This window comes from Nansenia antarctica (genome assembly GCF_963989245.1).
Source record: "Nansenia antarctica genome assembly, chromosome: 14".
NCBI classification, from domain to species: domain Eukaryota; kingdom Metazoa; phylum Chordata; class Actinopteri; order Argentiniformes; family Microstomatidae; genus Nansenia; species Nansenia antarctica.
In genome coordinates, this window is record NC_137684.1 from 14993545 (window position 1) to 15016044 (window position 22500).

The 22500-nt window shown below is 44.2% G+C and overlaps 1 protein-coding gene across 1 annotated transcript; it reads right to left on the reverse strand.

Annotated features, from left to right (window-relative positions):
• Positions 1-7585: 7585 nt before the first annotated feature.
• Positions 7586-20748, reverse strand: prpf18 (PRP18 pre-mRNA processing factor 18 homolog (yeast)). Its single transcript, XM_080544903.1, has 10 exons — positions 20591-20748; positions 18703-18780; positions 16702-16806; positions 16462-16575; positions 11832-11978; positions 11593-11661; positions 9777-9917; positions 9389-9460; positions 8466-8621; positions 7586-7901 (listed from the first exon to the last, which is right to left on the reverse strand). Exons 1-10 carry the CDS (start codon positions 20654-20656, stop codon positions 7821-7823), a joined length of 1029 nt encoding a protein of 342 aa, XP_080401029.1. The 5' UTR covers positions 20657-20748; the 3' UTR covers positions 7586-7820.
• Positions 20749-22500: the final 1752 nt, after the last annotated feature.

Here is a 22500-nt window from a genome sequence, read left to right on the forward strand (position 1 = left end):
GACCTCTGTGACCCCCCATCCCCCACCCCCCCCATGTCTCCCTCCTCCCCCCTGCCTGTCCCCCAGTCCCCAACCCCACCCCCCCATGTCTCCCTCCTCCCCCCTGCCTTTCCTCCAACCCCACCCCCCTCCCTCCCCTGTGCCTGCCTGTCGCTGTGCCCCCTTGTCTCCAACCCCACTCTATCTCCTCTGCCCCTGTCTCACCCCCATCCAGCTAGCAGCTAGCAACTAGCAGCTAGCCCCAGGGTCAGCGGTGCCAAGGCTAATGCCCTGCTGCCTCAGCCAGTGAGGGGGTCTGGACAGCAGGAGACCAGGAGGCCAACAGGGGAGACGGGGGAGAGGGGAGGGAGGCAGCTGGTACCCTCATAAGGTTCAGGAGTTTCCATGGACAGAGCTTGTTATGAGTGCTTGTTATAAGTGCTTGTTATAAGAGCTTGTTATAAGAGCTTGTTGTAAGACACAAAGCATGACCTCTTACTGGAAACGGCTCTTGTTGAATCAAAGGCAGTGTTCTCTGTTACAGTGTCGTGACATTTGTATCTCCTTTAAAACAAATCTTTCACTTAGAGATGTCATTATTTTTCGCTCAGCTCTCCGTTTTAATTCTTTCTTTTAATCTTTCTCAGACCTTCGACTGCATCCCACTCCGCTGGTTGTATTCGTCATGGGAAAGAAATGTGAGAAATATTTGCAAAGACTTTGTAAATCTGTACATCTTTGTAAATCCTGTGTGTTCATCTGATCATCCAAAGTAGAGTCTTTCCTCTCAGTTGGGTGCAGCACTGACCATGAGAGATAACCCAACACTGACCATGAGAGATAACCCAACACTGACCATGAGAGATAACCCAACACTGACCATGAGAGATAACCCAACGCTGACCATGAGAGATAACCCAACGCTGACCATGAGAGATAACCCAACGCTGACCATGAGAGATAACCCAACGCTGACCATGAGAGATAACCCAACGCTGACCATGAGAGATAACCCAACACTGACCATGAGAGATAACCCAACACTGACCATGAGAGATAACCCAACACTGACCATGAGAGATAACCCAACACTGACCATGAGAGATAACCCAACACTGACCATGAGAGATAACCCAACACTGACCATGAGAGATAACCCAACACTGACCATGAGAGATAACCCAACACTGACCATGAGAGATAACCCAACACTGACCATGAGAGATAACCCAACACTGACCATGAGAGATAACCCAACACTGACCATGAGAGATAACCCAACACTGACCATGAGAGATAACCCAACACTGACCATGAGAGATAACCCAACACTGACCATGAGAGATAACCCAACACTGACCATGAGAGATAACCCAACACTGACCATGAGAGATAACCCAACACTGACCATGAGAGATAACCCAACACTGACCATGAGAGATAACCCAACACTGACCATGAGAGATAACCCAACACTGACCATGAGAGATAACCCAACCAAAACAAGCATGGCTCCTGATAACACACACAGAGGGACGTTGTCCAGTTGGACATAAATAGGCCTAGGAATGTTTTTTCATGGGAAAATCAAGATCTGTCCTTGGGTACTGATACTGTAGCAGGTGGCGAGAACGCCTGCTAGCTGTGGGACAGTCAGTTAGTCAGTTAGGCTGTGGGACAGTCAGTTAGTCAGTTAGGCTGTGGGACAGTCAGTTAGTCAGTCAGTCAGTTAGGCTGTGGGACAGTCAGTTAGTCAGTTGGGCTGTGGGACAGTCAGTCAGTCAGTTAGGCTGTGGGACAGTCAGTTAGTCAGTTGGGCTGTGGGACAGTCAGTCAGTCAGTTAGGCTGTGGGACAGTCAGTTAGTCAGTTGGGCTGTGGGACAGTCAGTCAGTCAGTTAGGCTGTGGGACAGTCAGTTAGTCAGTTAGGCTGTGGGACAGTCAGTTAGTCAGTTAGGCTGTGGGACAGTCAGTCAGTCAGTTGGGCTGTGGGACAGTCAGTCAGTCAGTTAGGCTGTGGGACAGTCAGTCAGTCAGTTAGGCTGTGGGACAGTCAGTCAGTCAGTTAGGCTGTGGGACAGTCAGTTAGTCAGTTAGGCTGTGGGACAGTCAGTCAGTCAGTTGGGCTGTGGGACAGTCAGTCAGTCAGTTGGGCTGTGGGACAGTCAGTCAGTCAGTCAGTTAGGCTGTGGGACAGTCAGTCAGTCAGTTAGGCTGTGGGACAGTCAGTTAGTCAGTTAGTCAGTTGGGCTGTGGGACAGTCAGTTAGTCAGTTAGGCTGTGGGACAGTCAGTTAGTCAGTTAGGCTGTGGGACAGTCAGTTAGGCTGTGGGACAGTCAGTTAGTCAGTTAGGCTGTGGGACAGTCAGTTAGTCAGTTAGGCTGTGGGACAGTCAGTTGGGCTGTGGGACAGTCAGTTAGGCTGTGGGACAGTCAGTTAGTCAGTTAGGCTGTGGGACAGTCAGTTAGTCAGTTAGGCTGTGGGACAGTCAGTTAGTCAGTTAGGCTGTGGGTCAGTCAGTTAGTCAGTTAGGCTGTGGGTCAGTCAGTCAGTCAGTTAGGCTGTGGGACAGTCAGTTAGTCAGTTAGGCTGTGGGACAGTCAGTCAGTCAGTTAGGCTGTGGGACAGTCAGTCAGTCAGTCAGTCAGTTGGGCTGTGGGACAGTCAGTTAGTCAGTTGGGCTGTGGGACAGTCAGTCAGTCAGTTAGTCTGTGGGACAGTCAGTCAGTCAGTTAGGCTGTGGGACAGTCAGTTAGTCAGTCAGTTAGGCTGTGGGACAGTCAGTTAGTCAGTTAGGCTGTGGGACAGTCAGTTAGTCAGTTAGGCTGTGGGACAGTCAGTTAGTCAGTTAGGCTGTGGGACAGTCAGTCAGTCAGTTAGTCTGTGGGACAGTCAGTCAGTCAGTTAGTCTGTGGGACAGTCAGTCAGTCAGTTAGGCTGTGGGACAGTCAGTCAGTCAGTTAGTCTGTGGGACAGTCAGTCAGTCAGTTAGGCTGTGGGACAGTCAGTTAGTCAGTTAGGCTGTGGGACAGTCAGTTAGTCAGTCAGTTAGGCTGTGGGACAGTCAGTCAGTTAGGCTGTGGGACAGTCAGTCAGTCAGTTAGGCTGTGGGACAGTCAGTCAGTCAGTTAGGCTGTGGGACAGTCAGTTAGTCAGTTAGGCTGTGGGACAGTCAGTCAGTCAGTTGGGCTGTGGGACAGTCAGTCAGTCAGTTAGGCTGTGGGACAGTCAGTTAGTCAGTTAGGCTGTGGGACAGTCAGTTAGTCAGTTAGGCTGTGGGACAGTCAGTTAGTCAGTTGGTCTGTGGGACAGTCAGTTAGTCAGTTAGGCTGTGGGACAGTCAGTTAGTCAGTTGGGCTGTGGGACAGTCAGTTAGTCAGTTGGGCTGTGGGACAGTCAGTTAGTCAGTTAGTCTGTGGGACAGTCAGTTAGTCAGTTGGGCTGTGGGACAGTCAGTTGGGCTGTGGGACAGTCAGTCAGTCAGTTAGGCTGTGGGACAGTCAGTCAGTCAGTTAGGCTGTGGGACAGTCAGTCAGTCAGTTAGGCTGTGGGACAGTCAGTCAGTCAGTTAGGCTGTGGGACAGTCAGTTAGTCAGTTGGGCTGTGGGACAGTCAGTCAGTCAGTTAGGCTGTGGGACAGTCAGTTAGTCAGCTGGGCTGTGGGACAGTCAGTTAGGCTGTGGGACAGTCAGTCAGTCAGTTAGGCTGTGGGACAGTCAGTCAGTCAGTTAGGCTGTGGGACAGTCAGTTAGTCAGTTGGTCTGTGGGACAGTCAGTCAGTCAGTTAGGCTGTGGGACAGTCAGTTAGTCAGTTAGGCTGTGGGACAGTCAGTTAGTCAGTTAGGCTGTGGGACAGTCAGTCAGTCAGTTAGGCTGTGGGACAGTCAGTCAGTCAGTTAGGCTGTGGGACAGTCAGTTAGTCAGTTAGGCTGTGGGACAGTCAGTTAGGCTGTGGGTCAGTCAGTCAGTCAGTTAGTCAGTTAGGCTGTGGGACAGTCAGTCAGTTAGTCAGTCAGTCAGTCAGTTAGTCAGTTGGGCTGTGGGACAGTCAGTTAGTCAGTTGGGCTGTGGGACAGTCAGTTAGTCAGTTGGGCTGTGGGACAGTCAGTTAGTCAGTTAGGCTGTGGGACAGTCAGTCAGTCAGTTAGGCTGTGGGACAGTCAGTTAGGCTGTGGGACAGTCAGTTAGGCTGTGGGACAGTCAGTCAGTCAGTTAGGCTGTGGGACAGTCAGTTAGGCTGTGGGACAGTCAGTTAGGCTGTGGGACAGTCAGCGGGGCTGGACAAAAGCCAAGAGGTCGGGAGGGAACGCTCTCTTAATCAAGGACAAAGGGGAAAGAGAGATACCACCACTATGAACACAATCACATCACATACAGTCACAATCACATCACATACAGTCACAATCACAACACAATCACATACAGTCACAATCACAACACAATCACATCACATACAGTCACAATCACATACAGTCACAATCACAACACAATCACATACAGTCACAATCACAACACAATCACATACAGTCACAATCACATACAGTCACAATCACAACAGAATCACATACAGTCACAATCACATACAGTCACAATCACAACACAATCACATACAGTCACAATCACAACACAATCACATACAGTCACAATCGCAACAGAATCATTTGGGAGTTGCTCTGAGGTGCTGCTGTTGTTGTGAGTTCTCATATCTGAGACAGGCGTTAGAACTCGTGACGTGTACCGGTTCCTAAGCTGACTGTGACGTGGGTTCTGTCAGCACACAACAGACTGAATGGAATAACTGAATAACAAGAACATATTAAGTTACCATGGTAACTGGGTGTAATATGGTCACAGTGCAATGTCACTATTATGTTCATAGCTAACAGTGATCCTTTTTGAACCATGTTAAAGATGTAGTGGTGTAGTTTACTGTAAACTCAGCAATCTCACCTACAGTATGTACTATATTAACATACAGTACTATATTAACATACAGTACTATATTAACATACAGTATGTACTATTTTAACATACAGTATAGTATGCACAAAATATGCTTATAGTAAAAAGTCTATTTGGCCAACTACTATATATGGTTCTACTCTGTCCCAAGTGCACGAGAATAGCTGCTCTATACTCGCGCTGGTGAGAATGTTACTGTGAAGGTTTTATATGATGTTGTAAATGCCTAGGCCAATATACTGTATATACAGTATACTACATTCTGTAAGGAGAATCATACAGCCATGAACAGCACAGACTTTATTAGGAGCTGGATCCTGGATGAAAAACACCTGTTAACACGAGCCAAGAAAGATGTGAGAACAGACTAAAAATAGTCCCTCTGGGCTGCAGCAGGAGGGTGGGGGTTAGGGTTAGGGTGTTCTGCAGCAGGAGGGTGGGGGTTAGGGTTAGGGTTAGGGTTAGGGTTAGGGTGTTCTGCAGCAGGAGGGTGGGGGTTCTCAGCCCTGATTGCTGGCCAGCCCAGAGGGACTATTTTTAGTCTGTTCTCACATCTTTCTTGGCTGTTAGTCATCATTAGTTCAACACTGAGGTGGTACCTGCGATCACCTCAGAATGAACTAATGACGACTAACAGAACAGCAGAATATAAGTAAATATCAGTCATGAGTAGAATAACATTTGTGTCTACCTCATCTACTGTCGGCAGCCTCTCTGCTTAACTGTTAAGTCCAGCAGTCCTATTACAAATATATATACACTACCGTTCAAAAGTTTGGGGTCACTTAGAAATGTCCTTATTTTTGAAAGAAAAGCACTGTTTTTTTTCAATGAAGATAACATTAAATTAATCAGAAATACACTCTATACATTGTTAATGTGGTAAATGACTATTCTAGTTGCAAACATCTGGTTTTTAATGGAATATCTACATAGGTGTGTAGAGGCCCATTTCCAGCAACCGTCACTCCAGTGTTCTAATGGTACATTGTGTTTGCTAATCGTGTTAAAAAACTAATGGATGATTAGAAAAACCTTGAAAACCCTTGTGCAATTACGTTAGCACAGCTGAAAACGGTTTTGCTGGTTAGAGAACTGGTAGAAATGGCCTTCCTTTGAGCTAGTTGAGTATCTGGAGCATCACATTTGTGGGTTCAATTATACTCTCAAAATGGCCAGAAAAAGAGAACTTTCATATGAAACTCGACAGTCTATTCTTGTTCTTAGAAATGAAGGCTATTCCATGTGAGAAATTGCCAAGAAACTGAACATTTCCGACAACGGTGTGTACTACTCCCTTCAGAGAACAGCACAAACAGGCTCTAACCAGAGTAGAAAGAGAAGTGGGAGGCCCCGGTGCACAACTGAGCAAGAAGACAAGTACATTAGTCTCTAGTTTGAGAAATAGACGCCTCACAGGTCCTGAACTGGCAGCTTCATTAAATGGTACCCGCAAAACGCCAGTGTCAACGTCTACAGTGAAGAGGCGACTCCGGGATGCTGGCCTTCTAGGCAGAGTGGCAAAGAAAAAGCCATATCTGAGACTGGCCAATAAAAGGAAAAGGCAAAAGAACACAGACATTGTACAGAGGAATTGAAGGAGAAGTGTTATGGACAAACAAATCGAAGTTTGAGGTGTTTTAATCACACAGAAGAACATTTGTGAGAAGACGCAGAACAAGTGAAAAGATGCTGGAAGAGTGCCTGACGCCATCTGTCAAGCATGGTGGAGGTAATGTAATGATCTGGGGCTGCTTTGGTGCTGGTAATGTGGGAGATTTGTACAAGGTAAAGGGGATTTTGAATAAGAAAGACTATCACTCAATTTTGCAACGCCATGCCATACCCTGTGGACAGCGCTTGATTGGAGCCAATTTCCTCCTACAACAGGACAATGACCCAAAGCACACCTCCAAATAATGCAAGAACTATTTAGGGAAGAAGCAGGCAGCTAGTATTCTGTCTGTAATGGAGTGGCCAGCGGAGTCACCAGATCTCAACCCCATTAGGCTGTTGTGGGAGCAGCTTGACTGTATGGTACGCAAGAAGTGCCCATCAAGCCAATCCAATTTGTGGGAGGTGCTTCAGGAAGCGTGGGGTGACATTTCTTCAGATTACCTCAACAAATTAACAGCTAGAATGCCAAAGGTCTGCAATGCTGTAATTGCTGCAAAGGGCGCATTATTTGACGAAAGCAAAGTTTGAAGGACAAAATTATTATTTCAAATAAAAATCATTATTTCTAACCTTGTCAATGTCTTGACTATATTTTCTATTCATTTTGCAACTCATTTGATAAATAAAAGTGTGAGTTTTCATGGAAAACATGAAATTGTCTGGGTGATAGAGTATATATATATATATATACTCTAGTAGTCTTGTCTCCTACTGGGAAACTGCTGCCTCCTACAAACATGAAACATGTTTAGGACTAACGTACACATACCATGTATATATATATATATATACACCATGTATACTGTTAACCATAAAGGTATTAATGACCACGGTAACCACGGTAACAGCATGGGAAGGAAAGTCAAACATAAAGACATTCAAGATCCATTATCATCAAAACTATTTTATTGGACGACACACACACACACACACACACACACACACACACACACACACACACACACAGAGAAAAAACTGTCTTACATTTGGTTTATATGGGGGGAAATAAAATAAAAAATCCATATGTCCACCTCGGTATTACAGAAGTGAAATGTTGAAGAAAAAAAAAAAGTCTCATATTTACAAACATGACGCCTCCCTATACACATGAACAGACATGACGCCTCCCTATACACATGAACAGTTGGATCTCCATGGAGGTGGTGACTTGCAGACAGACAGGTGTAGACAGACAGCTGTCTTACAGGGCATTGTACTCCACACACTTTGATGGGTCAGTTAAGAAGTGTTTCTGGCAGATGGTCATTAACCTCTTCAGTCCCTGTGGAAGAGAATCGTGACACAACGTTAGGACACCATGTGACTACAGCCACATCATCTACAGAACCATTCCTGCTACTGTGACATTGATACTATATACATATATATGTTACGGTACATGTGGGAATACGGTACATGTGGGAAAACTAGGGTTAGGTGCTAGGGTGACTTGGTACATGGTGGCATGTCTAACCCTAACCTTAACCCTAAACCTAACCCTAACCGTAGCACCTAACCCTAACCCTAGTTTTCCCACATGTACCGTATTCCCACGTGTACCGTAACATATATACAGAAATATAGAAACAGAATGAGTAAAACATAAAACAGGACAGCTCATGGCGACACTGGGTTACACAGCATTGACACAGGCATACAATGTCCTGTGTGTGTGTGTGTGTGTGTGTGTGTGTGTCTGTGTGTGTCTGTCTGTGTCTGTGTGTGTGTGTGTGTGTGTGTGTGTGTGTGTGTGTGTTTTCATTTGATTCTAAGACGTTTTAGACGGGTCAGAACCGGAGCCTCATTAGCAGAGTGAACACAAAGGTCAGAGGTCAGAGAGGCTGACCTGGATGTACTTCCTCTGGGTCTCGTCGTTGAGGACGTGGGCCACGTGTTTGGAGAAGATCTTTTCTCGCCCTGTGCGGGCGTGGATGCCCACCATGGTCACCCCGATAGGCCAGGGGGCGTTACCGATCGCCATCTGTAAGTACGCATCATTGGCCTGGAATAACCAATCACAGAACGGCTCTGATCATAGGTCAACACCACAACATAATAATAAACAATAATAATAATGCATTTTATTTGTATTGCACTTTTCATTCAAAAGAATCTCAGAGTGAGAAAGTGAAAAAAAAAAAAAAAAAACTAAAAACATAATAAGTTAAAAACAAAACAACCTAAAAACATAATAAGTTAAAAACAAAACAACCTAAAAACATAATAAGTTAAAAACAAAACAACCTAAAAACATAATAAGTTAAAAACAGTAAAAAAAATCAAAAAAAAAAATCACAAAGAATGAACACAGGTTCAGCAGGCAAAGGCCTGCGTGACCAGCCCTGCATAAGGAGAGCCATGACCACCCCTGCATAAGGGAGAGCCATGGCTGGGATCTGTACACAGCAAAGACTCAATAGCCTATATGCACACTCTCTTCCGTATTCCGACTCTGCCATGTACTTCATTTCCGTTGTAGCTTGAAACATAAACATATAGTTTAAAGCCCTTTTCCTTTTTACTTGCTGCGGTAGCGCAAGATTCCTGGATAAATCGACCCACATCTGTGATTGAAAGCTTCGGTAAATCTTGCAGAGAAAAAAACAAAAAAACGCAGCCATGGTTTTTAAATACGCGCGCCGGTGGGGGGACGTGACACCGGAAATAAAGTACATGGCAGAGTCGGAAAGCAGGAGAGAGTGTGCATATAGCCTATTCAATACACGGCAGAGTCAGGGCAGCCTCACCACAGGAGGAGCTGCTGCATACCTTCACATATTCCCTCTCCAGCATGAACTTGATGATGTCTGTGATCGATTCTTTGATGTCGGCTGGCAACATCTGAAACAGACAAGGACTAACGTCAGAACCTCCATAAACCAATCAAAGACTAACGTCAGAACCTTCAGAAACCAATCACAGACTAACGTCAGAACCTTCAGAAACCAATCACAGACTAACGTCAGAACCTTCAGAAACCAATCACAGACTCAGAGACCAGATGGAACAACTCAATCAGTAAAGCATCATCAACATGGACTTCATCTTCATCAACATGGACTTCATCTTCATCAACATGGACTTCATCTTTATCAACATGGACTTCGTCTGCCAGAGCTGAGCTGGGCGGGGCTTCCCAGAGGAGGACACCACTCACCTTCTTGCGTAGCTTCCTGAAGAGCGGCTTGAGGTAGGACTCCGTCTGCTTCTGTGTGGCGCTGGCCAGCTTGCCCTGAACACTACGCTTCACGTGGTCCTCTCTGCGGTTCAGGTCCTTGGCCCAGACGCCCAGGAGAAACTAGAACCACAACACAACCACGTGTTAGAACATTACACGTCTCTGAAGACCCCCAGCACATCAATGTAGAAAAAGGAAACAACGTTATTATACAATACAGAGAACATGTACGCTTACATGAATGGGCACAGAAAAATGTGAATTACACAACAGCTCCCCCTAGAGCAGACCTGGGCATTGTACGGCCCGCGGGCCAAATACGTCCTGCCGGATGATTCTGACCGCCCGCGAAAGATTACATGATAATTAGAAAAATAATAATAAAAAAATAATAATAATAAAAATTTTATTTATTATATATTATATTTTCGAATTATCTTATGGGTGGACTAAAACCGCATTGCTTTTATTTTGAAGCCCATTTATTCTCACAGTGCACGCAATCGTGCACGTGAAATGCGTGTGATTGACAATCAGAGTCTTCCTTCCGTGTCACCCCTGAACTGTCTACCTTCCGTGTCACCCCTGAAAAATGCGAAAATGTCGGCTCATGCCAAAAAGAGGAAAGTGGATGCCGAACGCAGAACTTTCAAACAAATATGGACTACTAATTTGTATATTAGTATAAAACGCGCAACTTCAAGCTTACGGAGGAGCTGGCAGCAATCCGGCCAATGAAAGGAACCACAACGGGGAGTGATCTGTTCACCGAGGTAAACGCATGCATGGATAAACTGGGACTCGAATGGGACAGACTGGCAGGTGTCACTACGGATGGATGTCCGAATTTGACAGGGAAAAATGTTGGGCTTTTGAAAAGAATGCAAGATAAAGTGAGTGAACTCAATGCAGAGCAGTATTATTCATCAGCAAGCGTTGTGCAAGTCAGTCCTAAAACTTAGCCATGTGGTTGATGTTGTTACTACAACAGTTAATTTCATCAGAGCGCGAGCATTAAATCACAGGCAGTTTGTTTCATTATTGGAGGAGGAAGAGAGCGAACATGGTGATGTCAGGTACCACACAGCTGTCAGATGGCTCAGCCTGGGCAAAGTGCTAAAAAGGTTTTGGGTTCTGAAATCAGAGATAAAGGAGTTTTGTGAGATGAAAGGCAAAACCATCCCAGAGCTGTCTGATAAGGACTGGATGGCAGATTTATCATTTGCTGTTGATGTGACTGCAATGATGAATGAACTGAACACACAACTGCAGGGCAAGGGCCTTTTTGTTCATGAAATGCATAGCCATGTGAAAGCCTTCATGACAAAGTTGCAATTCATTTCAAGGCAACTAGGCAGCAACAATCTCGAACACATGAAAACCCTGAAAGAAGTCAAACCATCAGCTGATCACCGGCACAGGTACTCATCCATGTTAGGAGCACTGCATGATGAATTTTCAAGGCGTTTTCAAGATTTCAAAAAGGTTGAGGATGAAATGCAGCTGGTTTCCTCTCCCATTACCTGCAGTGTTGAAATTCTATTTGAATAAATGATATTTTTGAAAGCTAACCTCACCTTTTAATTGCCAAATAATAACATACACTCTTACCAGCAGTCAAAACAATGCCATTTACTGCTTTTTATATAGAAATAAAATGTATATTATGCATAATTGAGTTCGGAATTTTGGCCCGGCCCTCCAAAATATTTTCAGTTGCTCATTTGGCCCCCTGGGAAAAATAATTGCCCACCCCTGCCCTAGAGGCTGAGCTGCGCGACACTGCAAGTCTTACCCTCAGAACTTTGTCGATGATTTCCTGGTCTCCACCATCGTCCCCTCTGCCTAGACATTTCCCCAGAGCCTGTGGGGACGGGAAGACAACAAGACCTCAAGTGAATATGGATCCAAAACATCCCTTAGGCGTGATGGTACTTTGAGCTTTTGGGCTTTGGAAAGCTTCGACATTTTGTCCTTTCTAACACGGCCATCTTGTGTGTCCCCTCTCCCCTCTCCCCTCCCACTATATCGTACCTCCAGTTCCTCGATGGTGGTGTTCTCCTCATGAACTTTGAGGTCATGCTGGGTGTCTATTTCCCCAGGCTCCGCCCCCCCCACGATCTCATTCAGGTACGCTGCGTCGATCTTATCCATGGCTGCCTTCAGGTCGTTCCTCAGCCCCTGGGCACAGAGAACACAGCAGCACAGGCGCTCAGTCACACCCAACAGACATGTCAAACGGGAGGGCTTTCTGATAGACATTAAGTTAGGGTTCAGTACTTAAAGGTCCCATATTTTTGAAACACTCAAGATTGGGTCTCATTCCAAACCTTCCCCCCCTTCTGAGTGTCTCCGCTCACGGCAGTAACATCAATGTGTTTTGTTGGAGAACTGGGGCAACTGCTGAGAATCAATTGTTGTCTCATATCCTGGTAAGACATTGTACTGTTCCATAGATATCCATAATCAAAACACTGTGATGAATATGTTCGAGATAGTTACTCTCTGGAGTCTGTCTCATCCAAGTCATCTGCGAGTAGGCATAAAATAGATATATATACATACCGTATGTATATACTGTTAAATATATATTTTGTGTCATCATTTATGCCTAATCATTTTAGTTCCCGTTTCACTTCAACACAAACGTGCAGTGCGAGAGTGTGGTCAGTCTCTGTTTATTTCGCATTAGCAGCCATACAAAAGTTGACTTGTCAAGGGAAATGCAACAATGTATTGGCTGATGTCTAGTAAACAGTTGAATTTACGTAGGATCAGGGCTGAATGAATATTAAATATATATAAATATATATAAATATATATATTTCTGAATTGTAGATGTTCCGGGGGAGTGTTTGAATTAGGGTTGGACGGTTTCCACTTTTTATACCGTTAAACCGTTCCCAAACGGAATCCCCAAATGAAATCCCGGTTTTCGGTTAAACCGCGGTATACAAAATGACATTGTTGTAGGGCTTTGACGGAGCCGGCAATTTCAAATGATGGAGCCCTGTACTATACTACTACTATACTACTACTATACTATACTACTACAATACTACTACTATACTATACTACTACAATACTATACTACTACAATACTATACTATTACAATACTATACTATTACAATACAATACAATACTACTACTATACTACTACTAGGGATGGGACGATTATCGTTTATCGCGATAAAAACACCCGCGATAACTTAATCGTGGAGAATTTTAATTATTTGAATAATCGTCATAATCGTATGTTATGAATAAACTGTGTTTAACAAATGTCTGGCGCTATTTTTCAGCCTAGGCTACATTACTTTTGCAGTCAAGTTAGCGACTGTTACTGTAATATAATTGCAATTCCTCACATGAGCCACGCGCGAATATCCTCACAGAACTTGTCTCGCGCTATTGTTCAGCCTGCATGGGTAACGTTACTGTCAAGTCAGCCTTGTCAGTCAGTCACTAGGTAACGTATGCTAGCCTACTCACCATGGCTGGTGAAAAACTTTAGACGGGATACTGTCATTGGCCTTCCTTGTTATTACCAGGCAGTGACAGTCTATGGCTGCAAAAGGCACGGTCGCCCCTAAGCTTTAGCAAATATATTGTGGTTTACTTAATACTGTTCAGCACTTGAGGTTACATTCAATGAATGACTTGTGCTATAGGCTAAATACAATGATTAAAGCGGCAAGTAGCAAGTGTGCGCATCAAAGGCATTAGGCACGTAACATCCATGCTGTATAAACACATGACAACCGTCCATTATTTCCCGAACTTTGCCCGAACCCCCTGCGAGGACCCGGGGAACAACGGTATGCTCCCCGCGGCTGCTATCAGACTGGCCGCGGGAGTGAGTGTTGAGGGAGAGAGGAGACATATACAGCCCGTTCCAAATTATTATGAAAATGATATTTTTCTCAGATTTTCCTAAATAGTCGATGCAAATGACAATCAGTATAATTTTCAAGTCATCAACCGTTAGAGTATAATACACATTTTATTGAACAAACCTCCCAATGATAACAGTATTTTTTTTTTTTATAAAAAATACTCAAAATCCACTGTTCCAAATTATTATGCACAACAGAGTTTCAAAACATTTTATAGGTTGTAAAGAACTAAAAATGGTAATTTGATGAATTTAGGGTTAGGAGGTCATATTAGGAGGTCATATTTACTGAAATCAAAAGCTATTTCAAACAAAAACATCTTAACAGGTCAAGTTACATGTTAACATAGGACCCCTTCTTTGATATCACCTTCACAATTCTTGCATCCATTGAACTTGTGAGTTTTTGGACAGTTTCTGCTTGAATTTCTTTGCAGGATGCCAGAATAGCCTCCCAGAGCTGCTGTTTTGATGTGAACTGCCTCCCACCCTCATATATATTTTGCTTGAGGATGCTCCAAAGGTTCTCAATAGGGTTGAGGTCAAGGGAAGATGGGGGCCACACCATGAGTTTCTCTCCTTTTATGCCTATAGCAGCCAATGACACAGAGGTATTCTTTGCAGCATGACAGTGGGCTCAGAAATACATGAAGACTAATTTCCAAACAGTCTTGTTTACTGATGAGTGCCGTGCAACCCTGGATGGTCCAGATGGATGGAGTAGTGGATGGTTGGTGGATGGCCACCATGTCCCAACAAGGCTGCGACGTCAGCAAGGAGGTGGCGGAGTCATGTTTTGGGCCGGAATCATGGGGAGAGAGCTGGTAGGCCCTTTTAAGGTCCCTGAAGGTGTGAAAATGACCTCGGCAAAGTATGTAGAGTTTCTGACTGACCACTTTCTTCCGTGGTACAAAAAGTAGAACCGTGCCTTCCGTAGCAAAATCATCTTCATGCATGACAATGCACCATGTCATGCTGCAAAGAATACCTCTGTGTCATTGGCTGCTATAGGCATAAAAGGAGAGAAACTCATGGTGTGGCCCCCATCTTCCCCTGACCTCAACCCTATTGAGAACCTTTGGAGCATCCTCAAGCAAAATATATATGAGGGTGGGAGGCAGTTCACATCAAAACAGCAGCTCTGGGAGGCTATTCTGGCATCCTGCAAAGAAATTCAAGCAGAAACTGTCCAAAAACTCACAAGTTCAATGGATGCAAGAATTGTGAAGGTGATATCAAAGAAGGGGTCCTATGTTAACATGTAAATTGACCTGTTAAGATGTTTTTGTTTGAAATAGCTTTTGATTTCAGTAAATATGACCTCCTAATATGACCCCCTAACCCTAAATTCATCAAATTACCATTTTTAGTTCTTTACAACCTATAAAATGTTTTGAAACTCTGTTGTGCATAATAATTTGGAACAGTGGATTTTGAGTTTTTTATTTTTTAAAAAAATACTGTTATCATTGGGAGGTTTGTTCAATAACATTTGAATTATACTCTAACGGTTGATGACTTGAAAATTATACTGATTGTCATTTGCATCGACTATTTTGGAAAATCTGAGAAAAATATCATTTGCATAATAATTTGGAACGGGCTGTACATATATATAGGGTTAGGGTTAGAGAGTGAGTGTTGAGGGAGAGAGGAGACGGCAACCCTCGCTCGCCATAGACTGTATCCCTACTCGTCTCTCCTGAGCTCGGTTGTAACGTGAACCGTGGAATACAGGATATGTTAGATGCTTTACAGTAATTCCCCAAATGACCAGAAAAGGAAGTTAGATTTGTCGCTGGTCGCTTTTGACTAATTAAGTCACCATGGGGCTCTGGAAGTTGGCAACACTGGGAGTGCGTTCTTTAAACTTCCTTGGGTACGTTAATGAAAGGTGCTGATTGGCCGAAAAGGAATTGCTCTTTCTTAAGGACCCGGATTATGGCCAGAGATATGTGCCACTAGAATCTGAATTTGAATTACTGGCTTAAAATGTCCTAAAAATACACCAAAATCTAAGTTAAAGTGATTACAGTGTGTTTTATTGGCTTTTTTTTATTTATTTTTTTTATTCTCGCGATAATATCGTGGATCGCGATTATTTTGCCCACGATAATCGTGACATGACATTTTCTAATCGTCCCACCCCTAACTACTACTATACATTCATGTGGAACACTGTGAAAACACTGGAAGCACAGTCGCAACACAATTAGTAGTTTCACAAATATACATGGAAAGGCTTGAAACATGAAAACACATGGAACACATCAAGATGTGCAAAGAAAGAGGCGCTCCTCCGATTTCCAATTCAGAGAACAGATGCCAAACTGCCAACATGTTTGCTGTAATTATATGACTTGGCAGTAGGCAGTCATCACTCAATGCTCGTCTCATTCATAGAGCAGCATGGGTTCCTGCACTGTTTGATCGTTAGGGTAAAAAAACATCTCCTATTCGGTAAACATTCGGTCTTTTCACACATTCGGCCGAATACCGAATGTCCTTTTTTTTTGCTATTTTCAGCCGAATAATTTCAGTGGCCGAACATTCGGTGCATACCTAGTCTAGAGGCATGCTCGAATGCCTTTAGGTTAGAATCTGAGTGGTATTTTCAACAACAAAAACTTCAATGACATGTTTTGGGGACCCCAGAGACCTACATTAACTTGTGGAAAAGAGCATAATAGGTTTCCTTTAATCGGATATATCTGAGCTCCTTCTAAGTGAAAAGATCTACTCAGGTCAGGGCTATAACCTGATTCTACCTTGTTCACTTCCGGGGCCAGAATCTCAATCTTCCTGAGCCTCTGGAAGGCCTCGTAGTCCGACTCTGCAAACAGACGGACCGGCTCCCCGCGCTCCCGCAGCCGCCGGATCACCTGGGCAAACACAGGAACACCAGAGACACGTGTGACATTCTGACAAGACAAACGACAGCTAGAAAAACAGCTTCATGTCATGAATGTGATACATCACCAGTCTAACATTGTGATGGGTGGACTAACCTCTTGGCGGGAGAGAGACATTGGCTGTTTCTCCTCTGTCTGCTCCATCTCTATCACGGGATTGGACAAGGTGGATGGCTCCGGCTTCTCTTCTCTCCGTGCAGTCTTTGGCACGGAGGAAAAGGAAACAAAACTTGGGTTAGAACCTCTCCTATTCAATCTGATATGATATGATACCATACAGCCAGTAAGATAGACTACAGGCCAGGGGCATCGGGCTTTCAATACCTAATCAACTGTTTCAATAGCTAATCCCACGTCAAGCAGATCCAACAGGATCGAAAGCTAGAGGCAGAGGCCTGTTTCATGATTGGTTGGTGCAAATCATCATCATCATCATCATCATCACCATCATCATCATCATCATCATCATCACGTCCCTCTGCACATTCTCTCTAATCTCTGACATCTCCAGAAGCCAAAGTGGTCGAGCAGCAGAGCGTGCTCCATGCACACATTCAGCATGACAACACTGCACCTCTGACTCACCTGCTCTGGGCCAGCTGCCTTTCCAAAGCTGATCAGTAGAGAGACAGACGGCCTCTCAACCAGATATGTTACATGTTGCCCTTCGAGAGAGGCTTTGTCTTGACAGATCAATCAGAACATCTATTCATCATGTGCATGATGCAACAATCACAGAACCACTGCAGAAGCAGATGTTCATCTACATGGTGCTGGTCATTCATGCGTTCCCAGGCTCATGCATCTGTCAGGTCAGATTGTGTTTCTGTGAGGAGCACAATCTAAAATAAATTATTCAAACTAAAATTGGCGCATAACTAAAGCCAAAACATTCACATTGGAGAGTGGACCCACGTTTGATGCAGGTGTGTCATTATAAGGCTTAGGGCTCTTTTAGGCTGGAGCTGAAAATGGATCTGAACTGCAGTTTTCCAATGTTAACATGAACAAAAATCTGCACACAAAAACTAGCGGGTAACTGAAAATGTATTCCGCTGCAATGGCTGCTGTCACGACTCACAAGTGCAAATAAAGTGGCAAAGCCTGCTTACCAAAGCCTGCTTACCAAAAACCAAATGAGCGAATGGAAAAGCAAATCCTTATGCTCATGCTCAAGTCCACACTACAGCTGTGTCCCAATTCACTTAAATGGTCTCCTTTCCTTGTCTCCTTTCCTTGTCCCCTGTCTCCTTTCCTTGTCCCCTGTCCTTCCTGACCGTTGGTGGGGGAAGGGGGCTAGACCCTAGACCCTCTGAAACAACATTTAGCTTGTTCCCACCACCCATTTCAAAAGATGGATGTAAAACAGAGTCCATGGGATAGGGGTTAATTTCAAGAGATAGGGGGTATTTTCAAGGGACAGGGGTTATTTTCATATTGCTTAGGGTACATCCAAGCAGTCTTAAGTGACTGATACATTTGAGGGAAGGAGCAGAGGAGAAGGACGTTCAAGACCTTTGGAACACAGCATACGGTCATCCTTTAATCATGCATCCTGTCTGCTACCTGTTCTGTGCCATTCCCTACCTGTCTCTCAGGTGTCTCTTTCTGAGCCTACGGGCCAGCATCCAGGGCAGGGAGAGACAGCGTAGTCAATAGTGGCTATGCAACATGATGCAAAACTCTAAAAGACACCCAAAGGGCATCCTGCATTGGCCTAATATGACTCTGAAAACATGTTTCTGTGAAGAAGTAGGCTAGTTTACTGCTGAAGACATGGAGGTGTACAGAAGAGATTGGGCAAAGATTAGGATATCCATACAAGGAAAGGGTAGAAGGCTAGTGGGTATAAGAGGGAGGTGGGTAAGAGAGAGAGAGAGAGAGTAAATAGTGTAACTGGCATAAGCTGCTGATATACAGACGACAAGGGTTCAAGTCATGTTAACAGCGAGCCACTGCTATTACTACTACCACTACTACTACCACTACTACTACTACTACTACTACCACTACTACTACTACTACCACCACTACTACTACGACTACTACTACTACTACTACTACTACCACCACCACCACTACCACTACTAACATTACCTTGTAGCCACATCGTTTGTAGTACTCTTCTTCCTCCTTTCGCGCCAGATCGGCTCGTTTAAAGTATTTCCTCGAGTCCTGGAATAAAGAAATGAACACAGCACGTTACAGTTTTTCCCAATTGCTAAAACACAAAAGCCAATTCTCTAAACCAAATGACCAGTTCTCTAAACACATTTAATAAAACTAGCTCCCATTTGCCAAAACCATAAACACATTTCACATGAAGACACAATTCACAAAACACAATCCTCCTTTTCTCATAAGTCTAAAAACATTTTGTCTTGCTAAAACACAAGTTGCAAAAAACTGCTCAAATTCTCAAATTAAAGCTCATGTGATGCAAAATGCTTGCCACAGTCAGCAAAATTTGAACACAATGAACATAACTGACTTCATTCATTAAACATAACGACTCAACATTTAAGACACTTGTTGCAAATTATTGTTGTGTGTGTGTGTGTGTGTGTGTGTGTGTGTGTGTGTGTGTGTGTGTGTGTGTGTGTGTGTGTGGTATAGTTCCATAAATAAATTAAATAAACATCACACCCTGAACATTGTTTTCAGTGAGTATTGTTTGAGATTGAGATTGAGATAACGTTTATTGCCACTATGCGTTACACATATAGGAATTTGCTTCGTCACCACAGCAAGTGCGTTTATACTTTTTTCACATATCAAAAAACAGGACAACACAACAACAACACAGGACAGACAACAGTGCATTGGATAGTGCGGTATAAAGTAAAGTGCAGTGCAGAGTTTTTTTTTTACAGAGTCCAGTTCAGTCCTGGGCAGACTTGGGGGCGGGGGGGGGGGGGGGAGAAGCCAGAGTCATTTAACAGCCTGGCGGCTGAGGGGTAGAAGCTGAGCCTGTGGCGGGCCTTAAGTGCCTTAGGCAGCCGCAACCTTCTTCCAGAGGGAAGCAGGGTGAGGAGGCCGTGGCCGGGGTGGAAGGGGTCAGCCATGATCTTCCTTGCCCTCCTCAGAGCCCTGGTGTCGTGCAGGGAGTTGAGGGAGGGCAAGGGACAGCCGATCACCCTCTCTGCTGAACGTCGCACCCGCTGCAACTTGGCCTTGTCCTTGGTCGTTGCAGCAGGGAACCAGGTGATGATGGAGTGGGTGAGGATGGATTCTATGATGGCCGTGTAGAACTGGACCATCATGGACCTCGGCAGCCTGAGTTTCCTCAGCTGCCGGAGGAAGAACATCCTCTTCTGGGCCTTCTTTGTGAGGACCTCGGTGTTCTGCTCCCACTTTAGGTCCCGGGAGATGGTCATGCCTAGAAAGCGGCATGACTCCACGGAGGCCACCGGGGTACCTCCCAGCGTGATGGGAGGGGGCAGGGCTGCTTTCCTTCGGAAGTCCACCACCATCTCCACTGTTTTTAGAGCATTTAGCTCCAGATTGTTTAAGCTGCACCATCTCTGCAGCCCCTCGTTGTGTGTAATGGATCCTCTGTAGTGTTTGCATTGAGTTGTGATACAGTACAGTAGTGTACATGTTACGGTACATGTGGGAAAACTAGGGTTAGGGTTAGGTGCTAGGGTGCTACGGTTACAGTAAGGTTAGGGTTAAGGTTAGGGTTAGGATTAGGGGTAGGGTTAGGGTTAGACATGCCAGCATGTACCAAGTCACCCTAGCACCTAACCCTAACCCTAGTTTTCCCACATGTACCGCAACATACATACTCTGTATTTTCTGTAGATTTACATACTGTTCATATGAAACACACAAATCTATGAATGCCCAATACTCTACAGTGATATATTCTGAGAACAGATACTGTAAGGTTTCTAAAAATGTGCTTTGGCAGTTGTGAAAAACTGTAAATGTGATGAGGCTAAGCTAACGTTAGCTGCCCAGCCCGCTGGCAGCAGTCACTCACATCAACAAGGTCTTTATCTTCAATCAGTTTCCTCTTCCTCGCAATCTCCGCTTTGATAACATCCATATCAGCAAACACGCACACGTATCTATATCTATTAAATGTCACAGGTCAACTAAATGGTGTTCAAATAGACATTGTTGTTGACAGGAAAATGGTCGAAAACAAGAACAAGGTTGACCTGGAAGTGATTGACATGTCCTTCTTCTTCGGTGGTTAGTGAACCCGACTGAAACTGCGTCAGCGCCCCCTACTGGGCTGAGCGGGAAGCTGAAACGCCGAATAAAAGCACAAAGCCTAATAACAAATAATATCTCTGGAATAGCCTACATTTCAATTAAAATTGTTATCTTTAAACATAAATAGGCCTAATATTGACGAAGTCATATTTAGACAAACAATATTAAATTGTTTATTTTACAGTAGTTTATGTAGGCCTGATGACATCGAAATCAAACAGCTGGCCTATAGGCTATGGGCCGGGCAAGAATTATCGAGGAAAAGTATCCTATCCTCATCCCTCCCCGAAGTAACCTAAACATGAAAGTCAGTTGCAAGAGGAAACCCAAGTTTCAGTGTAAGTGCAGGCCTGTCGGACAATCCGAAACATAATGTCTAAAGGAGGGGCGGCTGTGTCTCAGGAGGTAGAGCCACCGTCTAATGATCGCAAGGTTGGCAGATCGGTGGTTCGAGCCTCGGCTGGCCACATGTCGAAGTGTCCTTGGGCAAGACACTGAACCCCAAATTGCTCCCAGTGAGCGGGCCGGCGCCTTGCATGGTAGCTTGTCGCCATTGGTGTGTGAATGTATGTGTGCATGGGTGAATGAGAGGCCGTTGTAAAGCGCTTTGGATAAAGGCGCTATGTAAGTGCAGTCCATTATTATCTATTAAAGGAAACAGGAAAGTCCTCATTGCACGATCCCTCACCACTACAGCCCACAGAGTGTGAGAGGCTGTTTCTATGTGAGAAGATACCACTGACTGGATTATTTTGTACGGTCGAGTGTGTGACCACAGGTGCGAGTCACCACCAGCACCATGGACAGCGCCAGACCAGAGATAGATAGGCTACTGTACATACAGTATATTGGTGTAAGAAGTCTGGAAGACTACCAACGCAGTGCCATTGATTGCCTACCCTACTCCATATATCCCCCAAGCCATATGGATTATTTTCCCCTTTCAATTTAAAACAGTAAGCACAATAAACCAGTCAAAGAAAATACACATTTCCACAGTTTGTTTTAATTTGTAGTATATTTTACTTAAAACAACAAATTCTACCCGCGGCAACATATAGGCTGCACTGTTGAACGTATTTATTGACATGTGGGTTTATGAGAAGATACTACACATATTGCTTATTTTTGCCTACGTATAGTATGGAGTCAATTTCTGTTTATAGGGTTAATGGGTATAATCTACTATACAAAGTGTTGTTTTATCGTGTGGGACAACATAACACAAAGTAATACTTCTGCCTAATACATCTTCGATTATTTCCATTCACTTGTATTGATGTTATAATAAAGTCAGTTTGAGGCTAAATAAATACAATTGCCAATCCATGCCCTGGACAGAGATTATTAACAGGGTCGTTTTCAGACCCAGTGTCAGTGATGTAGTAGTATTTAGGTCAGTGATGTAGTAGTATTTAGGTGTTTTATTCTCTGTCTCCAATCCTGATTAGTTCAGCGACCATCAGGTGGCGCAAAGGAATTATGTGTCGAATGTTTATTAAGTATTAGGCTAAGTCATTTCTTTATTGACATAACAACAACAAAAACGACCTCATACATGACAACCCCTCACCTACTAATCGTGAGCTTAGAATGATAAGGTTCTATCTCCGTTTAGGGTCGTTCAGAGATATTGAGCGTCAAAGTATTTACATTCCATTATGTTTTGTG

What these genes read in the sequence shown, in the direction of transcription:
- prpf18 (XM_080544903.1), bottom strand. Translation starts at nt 20,656, where the DNA reads ATGGATGTTATCAAAGCGGAGATTGCGAGGAAGAGGAAACTGATTGAA. An exon ending in AAGATAAAGACCTTGTTGAT is followed by an intron (nt 18,781 to 20,590) that starts GTGAGTGACTGC and finishes TCTTTATTCCAG; the next exon opens with GACTCGAGGAAATACTTTAA. An exon ending in TCAGGAAGCTACGCAAGAAG is followed by an intron (nt 9,461 to 9,776) that starts GTGAGTGGTGTC and finishes TGTCTGTTTCAG; the next exon opens with ATGTTGCCAGCCGACATCAA.